The sequence below is a fragment of the Monopterus albus genome, unplaced genomic scaffold, assembly GCF_001952655.1.
Source record: "Monopterus albus unplaced genomic scaffold, M_albus_1.0 scaffold399.1, whole genome shotgun sequence".
Taxonomy (NCBI): Eukaryota; Metazoa; Chordata; class Actinopteri; order Synbranchiformes; family Synbranchidae; genus Monopterus; species Monopterus albus.
In genome coordinates, this window is record NW_018128279.1 from 92,964 (window position 1) to 101,704 (window position 8,741).

An 8,741-nucleotide genomic window follows, 5' to 3' on the forward strand; every position below is an offset into this window, starting at 1 on the left:
ACAACGGCCACCAGGGCCCTCCCGCCACAGCTCCGAGTGGCCACATTGGCAATGGAGGCGAAGAACATGGCCCACTCAGACTCAATGTCTCCAGTCTCCCTTGGGATCTGGTCGAAGTTCTGCCAGAGGTGGGAGTTAAAGATCTCTCTGACAGGGGATTCTGCCAAATGTTCCCAACAAAACCTCACAAACCGTTTGGGTCTGTCCAGCTTCCTCCCCTGCCATTGAATCCAACTCACCACTAGGTGGTGATCAGTTGACAGCTCTGCCCCTCTCTTCACCCGAGTGTCCAAGATATACGGCTGGAGGTCAGATGAAACAACAACAAGTTCGTTTATTGACCTCCGGCCTAGGGTGTCCTGGTGCCATGTGCACTGATGGACACCCTTATGCTTGAACCTGGTGTTCGTTATGGAAAAACTGTGGCTAGCACAGAAGTCCAATAACAAAACACCACTCGGGTTCAGATCGGGGGGCCGTTCCTCCCAATCACGCCCCTCCAGGTGTCACTGTCGCTGCCCACGTGGGCGTTGAACGTAAGAGATGCCGTCAAGCTGAAGAAGGAGTCCTTTCGAGCCTGGTTGGCTCATGGGACTCCTGAGACAGCTGACGGGTAACGGAAGGCCAAGCGGGCTGGTTGCGGAGGCAAAAACTCGGGTCTGGGAAGAGTTCGGTGAGGCCATGGAGAAGGACTATCGGTCGGCCTCGAAGAGATTCTGGCAAACTCAAGGAGTAAGGTTCCAGAGCCCGAGCTGTGCGTGGAGGTGAGCCCGACTATATCTAGCCGGTACCTCTCAACCTCCTGCACAAGCTCAGGCTCCTTCCCCACCAGCGAGGTGACATTCCATGTCCCCAGGGCTAGTCTCCGTGTCCAGAGATCGGGCCGTCGGGGCCCCTGCCTTCGACTGCTGCCCAATCCACTGTGCACCGGCCCCTTGCGGATCCTCCTGCAGGTGGTGGGCCCACGGGAGGACGTCCCCACGTCGCTCATTCGGGCTAAGCCCGGCCGGGCCCCGTGAGGGGAGGTCCGGCCACCAGGCGCTTGCATTCGAACCCCTGGCTCCAGGGTGGGGCCCCGGCTGCGCCATGCTGGGCGACGTCACGGTCCTTGATTTTAATCTATTCATAAAGGGCTTTTGAACCGCTATTAGTCTGACCTGTCACCCAGGACCTGTTTGCCTTGGGAGACCCTACCAGGGACATATAGCCCCCGACAACATAGCTCCTAGGATCACTTGGGTACTCAAACCCCTCCACCACAATAAGGTGGCAGTTCAAGGAGGGGGTGTTTTATCATGTTATATTGTATTTCCTGGGAACGAAAGTCCTGCATAAAGCTGAAAGGTCATTCAAACTGCAGAACGATGTGTGTGTTGGCGGGGGTGGGGGGTTTGCAATGAAGTGACTGAGAGCAATGCCATACACATTCATCAGGTAAGCAGATCCAAAAATTTTTAGATAAAGTGGAAAAAGTGCATGATGCCATTTCCCCAAATGTCCAGTTCTGCTGCTCAGTAATCTCTATATTGTATCTTGTAATAACAGAAAAGGTACCCCATACTTAATAATAGTAATACTTACAGTATATGTTCTGGCTAAGTTGATCCAAAGATAAGATTGTTGCCAAGCATATGATGCCATGTAATATTAAAATAGGTGCCCCTTAGTTAAAAATACTTATAGTATAATTAATTTTCAAGTTTCCAGCTTGTTACACCCTTATTCCCAACAGTTTACATATTGTTCCCTTATACCTATGAGCATGTATTTGTTCATACTCTGAAAGATATACTCTATATTTGATGTACTTACAGAGTAAGTTGCAGGTTGTATTCTAAAGCCTTACCAAACATTTTCCTGGGAAATATTACCAATGTAAATGTCCCTTTAACCTTAAAAGACAGGGAAATTGAATTTTGCTTTTGCACTGAAAAGTCAAAGATAACTGTGATCTGGAGTGGAATTTAGTCAGCACAGGGCTAGAAATGGGAATATCCCATGATCCAAATTTTAAGTGCAAGTGTGAGCCCAAAGCTATTGTAACTGCAAATGGTAAAATATAAGAAAGTAAGCAGGGTGTGAAATTCTCTCTCTAGCTTTTTCTTCTTTTCTTCACACAACTATTTGTCAGTTTTGGCATTTACATCCGAGTGCAACATCATGATCATTTTCCAGCAGGGACTGTCTGAAAATGTGCACCGTTATCCCCATAACATTTTTGTATAGTAACAGTTAACACAGATATACAGTATGTTTACATGAATAGTTATAGAATTACAATAAATCAGTGCTGTAAACTCAGTCTGGTTTCTCCTTCAGGACGGATTTCTGTGTTCATAAAGATGAACCCTGTGACACTGTGGGTGAGTACAGTTGTCTCTTACTTTCTTTCCCTTTCTCAATTTCTCATGCTCTTTCCCATTCACACACACACATAGACACACTTGTATTTGTATATTCATCAGGGCCTATGTTGACATAATGCATCCCTAACCTGCAGCGGCCACAACTAGCCTAATCCCACTGTCAACTTACTGTTGCTCAAACCTAAATAATAGGGGTGTAAATATTAATTGATATGTATCGGAAAATTGAAAGCTGATGCAGGTACAGACGATTAGTTCAAAACCACATATTCAAACCAAATTCTCTTAACAAAGATCTTAAATTGACATGGATATCAAAAGTGGATCTTTGCCAAGTTTCTTGTTTTTTCTCTTTGTGTTTCAGTCTCTAGTGTGAGTGTGCACGTGTGCCATCATCCAATTGCATGCTTCCTTCTAGCAACACAGGTCCTAAAAAAAACTTTCCCACAAGACAAAGACATGTCAGAAGCTTACCGTGTTAAATGCTCCAGCTAGTCTACGGCCAAAGTCTGGAAGTAGTTCAGATTCTGCAAAAACAGTAAAGAGATTGTTGATAAACGATGCAGTGTTTGTATCAAGTATACCGGGAGTACAGCAAGCATTGCTACTCACATAGGAAGATGAAATGCTGAATCAGAGGAAATAACATCAGTCACACTGAAGTTAGCTGAGACCAGTAAATCTGGCACAAATAACAGTGCTAGTGTTAGCAGCTACTTTTTTGAACACATTCGCTGATAGCCCCAACTTTGCTCCCTTCTCTGGTTTCATCAGAAATTTTAATGTGTTGACTGAAGTAGGCCCACTAAAAGTTTGTGATTACTGTAGCTCTTACTATAGGTGTGATGTTGCCATTAGGGACTGAGGACACCAAGTGATTCATTGTGTCGGGGGAATTTTGTCCCCAACTTTTTCTGACTTGAGGCTGTATAAGACGGGAGCCTCACACAACTACAATAAGCATTCCTAATTGTCTTATCTGGTTTCCTACTGAGATGTAATGAGTTATGAAAAAGAGGCACCAACAACCAAGAAACAGAAGTGGAAGGTGTTAAGTGTAATGTCCACATTATTAACCAGCGTGTTCCAGTAAATCATCAGTTAGTGCCAGACAGTACAATAAAACTTACTGTCGTGTCACTGTGTTGCAGGCATTGCATATCTCAGTGGTGTTTGCAGTGCAAAGAGGAAATGTGTGTTAACAGAGGACAATGGACTCAACCTGGCCTTCACCATCGCTCATGAGCTGGGACACAAGTAGGTTTCACTCTGTTTTAGTTTTAAATAGATATAGTTTGACAATAAGTCACGTCGTTATACTGCTGCTCTAATCACACAAAGCTGATATTGCCTAGGTTTATTCAATAGTACAGTAAAGCCAAAAATTTATTAAAATTGTTACTCAAAAGGTGGAAAATACATGTGACAGACTTATCATCATTACAAATGTCCGATGGTACAATAACAATCCCAACTAGAAAAGATAATTTCTCAACAAATGACTTGGGGAACTGATAAGATGTAGAATGTTAAAATGTTAGTTCATTTATGTGGAGCCAAAATCAAAAAAAAAGTTGACTGAAAGAAAATTACAAAAGACAAAGAAAGCAAAATGAGAACTGAATGTATACATTGTATATATACAAGCTCAGAATTGAAAGAGAAGAATAAAGAAGACAATTGAAAAGAAGAAAGGTGAAGGAAGGAGGTCTTGGATGGAGAGAAGAGAAGAAGAAAAGAAGGGAAAGGGGTTAGAGACAGGAAGGAGAAGAACCAAAGGAAGAAAGCTGAAAATGGAAACAGCATTAAGGAGAATGGAAGAAAGGTATGAAGGGGGTGGAGGACAGAGGAAAGAGATAAGAAACAATGGGAGAATGGGAAAAATAAAGGAAATATGCATGAAAGAAAAGGAAATAAGAGAAGAAGGAGGAATAAATACACCGTGGTTGTTTTAAAACAAGAAAGCAGACAAAAAGTAGATATTGTGCAATACACAATAATGGAGAAGCTTAAATTTTACCTTAAAATGTCAACAGCCAGAAGTCATAAAGTGTAGAAGATATCAAAATCTGACCCCAGGACTAAAGGTCTAAAGTTTTGTTTCTAGCCCAAAGAATGACAAGAGCCGATCAGTTCTTCCACTAATTAATATAAAAAAATGAAGTCCATATTACAATTGGAAGAATATATCATGCACAAAATGCACATCAAAACATTTCTAATATTTACATATTTTATTGTATGATGAATATGGTAGGAACTCCAGCTTATGTAGTATGAAAATGAACTCAGTGACTCTGATTGTTTGCATATACCAGGTGTGTTTGTTGTCCTTTGAATGGAAGGTTTTTTACTGGGCCAGTTCCTTGGTCTATACAGTCAGGCGAGTAGTATTTGGACAAGGACATGGTTTTTGTAATTTTGCGTCTGTACACCACCTCATTGGATTTGAAATGAACCAGTCAATAAATATATTATTGAAGTGTAGGTTTACAGCTTCATTTCAAAGGGTTTTACAAAAATATTGCATTAACCATTAATGAATTACAGCACGTTTATACATTGTCCTCCATTTTCAAAGGGTCACATGTAGTCAGGCAGTTTCATGGCCAGGTGTGGCATGTTAACTGGGTATTTTAGTGTCAGATTTAGCAGATAAAAGGTCTGGAGTTGATTCTAAGTGTTGATTCTAATTAGCATTTGGCTGCTGTCCATTGAAACTTTAAATATGTGGTCCAAAGACATGGTCATGCAAGTGAAGGATCCCATCATAGAGCTTAACAAAACAGACCCATTTTGTCTTGTTTTTGTCAGTACTACTGATTACCTGATCCTTCGCACCTGCAAAAAAAACTGAATCGTGAGAATTTAGTTTAAAATGTCGTGTAATTAGAGCGAGTCTTGACCTGGTCTACTAAGTGCATCCTGGCTTAATATGTTTCATGATGGCAAAGCCAGGTTGAGGAGGTGAAGCCAGGTCTAAGTAATTCAGATGAATGCACGTTCATGGGTTTCTTCAACAGACCTTGAGGTTAACCACACATTCACTCCATTTGGCCTTGCCAGCACGCCGCGTGTTAAGTAGCGTTGTTAAAGTGAACGGACTTCATGCCCAACTGACATTAACAGCGCCGTACTGGTTGGGTTTTCCAACAAATCCATCAAAGCCATGTGTGACATATTTCAGACCCACTGAGCATGTCCACTCACGGACATTTATGGGGAATACAAGCACATAATCCATAAAAACAGAAACACAGCCGCTGTAATAAAACAGTGAGAGCAAGCGCAGCAGGCAGGAGTGGACCAACTGAATGCATTGAAACCATGTCTTACTCAGAAAATATACCATGCAGATTCATTACAACTACCAATCTACAATGCCACAATATGTACAGTGGGGAAATTAATTATTTGATCGCCTGCTGATTTTGTAGGTTTGCCCACTTGAAATGAAGGGTCTATCAGTTTTATCATAGGTTTATTCTAAAGGAGGAGTTTGCATGTTCTCCCCGTGCTTGCGTGGGTTCTCTCCGGGTACTCCGGCTTCCTCCCACAGTCCAAAGACATGCAGCTTAGGTTGATTGATGTCTCTAAATTGCTGGACTGGCGACCTGTCCAGGGTGTACCGCCTTCGTCCGATTGCAGGCTGGGATTGGCTCCAGCCCCATCCTCGTGACCCTGTTTGGGACTGAGCGGTGTAGAAGATGAATGACTATTCTAAAGGATAAAGACAGAATATCAAAAAAAAAAAAATCCAGAAAAAGCACATAATACAAATGTTATAAACTGAGTTGCATTTCAGTGAGTAAACTAAGTATTTGATCCCTAAGCAAAATACGACTTAGTACTTGGTGGAGAAACCCTTGTTGGCAAGCACAGAGGTAAGATGTTTCTTGCAGCTGGTCACCAGGTTTGTGCACATCTCAGGAGGGATTTTGGTCCAGTCTTTTTTACAGATTTTCTATAGGATTGAGGTCTGAAGACTGGCTAGGCCACTCCATGACCTTAATGTGCTTCTTCTTGAGCCACACCTTTGTTGCCTTGGCGGTATGCTTTGGGTCATTGTCATGCTGGAAGAGCCATCCACGACCCATCTTCAGTGTCCTGGCTGAGGGAAGGAGGCTCTCATCCAAGAGTTTACAATACATGGTCCGGTCCATTGCCCCCTCAATGCAACAAAGTCGGCCTGAGAAACAGTCCCAAAGTATAATGTTCCCACCTCTGTGTTGGACTGTAGGGATGGAACACCATCACCACCAGGGTCATATTCAGCATTTTTCTTCCTCCAAACACGGCGAGTCGAGTTGATGCCAAACAGCTCAATTTTGGTCTCATCTGACCACAGCACTTTGTCCCAATCCTCCTCTGAATCATTTAGATGTTCATTGGCAAACTTCAGATGGGCCTGTAGATGTGCCTTTCTTTGAGGATCGGGACTTTGTGGGTGCTACAGGATTTCAATCCATTGTGGCATACTGTTTTAACAATTGTTTGGTGCCTGTGGTCCCAACTGCCTAGAGATCATTCACAAACTCCTCCCTTGTAGTTCTGGGCTGATCCCTCACTTTTCTCATGATCATCCTTACCCCATGAGGCGAAATCTGGCATGGAGCTCCAGACCGAGGGCGACTGATGGTTAGTTTGTATTTTTTCCTTTTGTTAATAGCCACTCCAACAATTGTCTCCTTCTCACCAAGCTCCTTGCTGATGGTCTTGTAGCCCATTCCAGCCTTGTGCAGGTCTAGTATCCTGATTTCCTTTGACAGCTCTTTGGTCTTGCCCATGGTAGTGAGGTTTGAATGGAAGATAGAGAAACTCTGTGGACACATGTCTTTTAAACACATAAACTGTCATTAGGAGCACCTTCTTAAATTGACAGGACTAATTTGGGCACCGTATGAGCACATACCCAGTCTGTGGGAGCCAGAATTATTATTGGTTGGTAGGGGATCAAATACTTATTCTACTAACTGAAATGCAACTCAGTTTATAACATTTGTATCATGTGGTTTTTGGGATTTTTGTTGATAGTCTGCCTCTATCCTTTAAAATGAAGCTACACCTTCTTTGATATTGTTCATAATCATTAGCTATTTTTTTCAGTGTTCTATTTAATACAGCCTATGTAGTATTAATGTAAATATGATGAAGTCTGAAGTAATTCATGAAAGACAATTTTAAAAGGTGGCCTAGATGGCTCCAGGTCCATGTAAGCTGATGATCAAAATGATGAGACAGTTCCTTCAACTTGCCATTTTAAATTATTTGCTAATAATGGCGGAATAACAGCTTTCCGCTAGCGCTCCCACAGCTTGGTATCCATTTCAGTTATTTTTCGGCAGAAAACCACATCAAGATTTGTAGTTTTTTCCCCAACACTTAAGCGTTAAGGATGCCTAGTACTCAGAAAATATGTAATAATAATAATAATAACAAAGCTTTATTTATATAGCACTTTACAACTCCGGGGAGCAAAAAGTGCTGCACAATAGAACATGTGTGTCAACCAAAAAGCAATACTAAAACCAAAGGCCTGTTTTAAAAGGTGAGTTTTTAAAGTTGACTTAACACAGGTGTTTAAAAAGCATTGAAGCTACATATGAAAAGCTGTTACATGTTTTTGTTTTTTCATTTGTTTTTTTAAAGAAGCAATACAGAATAATACAAAATGAATAAATGAAAATAAAGCACACAGATAGCACACAGAAAGCACACAGATAGCAGCAGCAACAACAGGGGTTATTACTCATTGCCCTCCCAAAACTGTATATACTTACTTCTATATTAGCTCCCCCAATTTTCTTGAAGATTAACAATTTTTAACACAGAGTCCCCCACCAAGCCAGTGTGTATGTTGTTCAAAACATCCATCACCTTCTCAGAACTTTTGATTTGATTTGATTTGATTTGATTTATTCTTTCAAGCATGTAAAGACGGTTGATATGTCAACACACATAATTTTACACATATCCAACAAATGCTAATCCAATATCAATTTGCTTATACCTAGTACATGCTTGAATGGAGTAGGAAGAAGTCAGACTTATCCAGTCCTACCCCATGACATCATCTTACCATCATTGGTTTGCAAGCAGTAAATCTACATAAATAATTATCCTCTACACCACACAAGTAATATACTAAAAAAATTATAACAGAGTGTTAACATTCTTACATAATTACATTCTTAAATAATTATCTTCTACACCACACAAGTAATATACTAAAGAATTATTACAAAGTGTTAACATTCATACACCACACCCACAATGTTCCATCTAATTAATCATTAAACCTGTTCTTGCATATATCTTGATTGACACATACCTTTATATTTATGTTTAAACTCATCAATTCTAGTACTATTTTTT

At 41.2% G+C, this 8,741-nt stretch overlaps 1 protein-coding gene across 1 annotated transcript in view; it reads left to right on the forward strand.

Annotated features, from left to right (window-relative positions):
• LOC109951632 (A disintegrin and metalloproteinase with thrombospondin motifs 17-like) overlaps nt 1–8,741 on the forward strand; it is a 199,476-nt gene that overhangs the window by 39,766 nt on the left and 150,969 nt on the right. The window contains exons 4-5 of the mRNA XM_020586235.1: nt 2,320–2,363; nt 3,518–3,623. Of these exons, the coding sequence (XP_020441891.1) occupies nt 2,320–2,363; nt 3,518–3,623 (150 nt within the window). The remainder of the gene's footprint in view (nt 1–2,319; nt 2,364–3,517; nt 3,624–8,741) is intronic.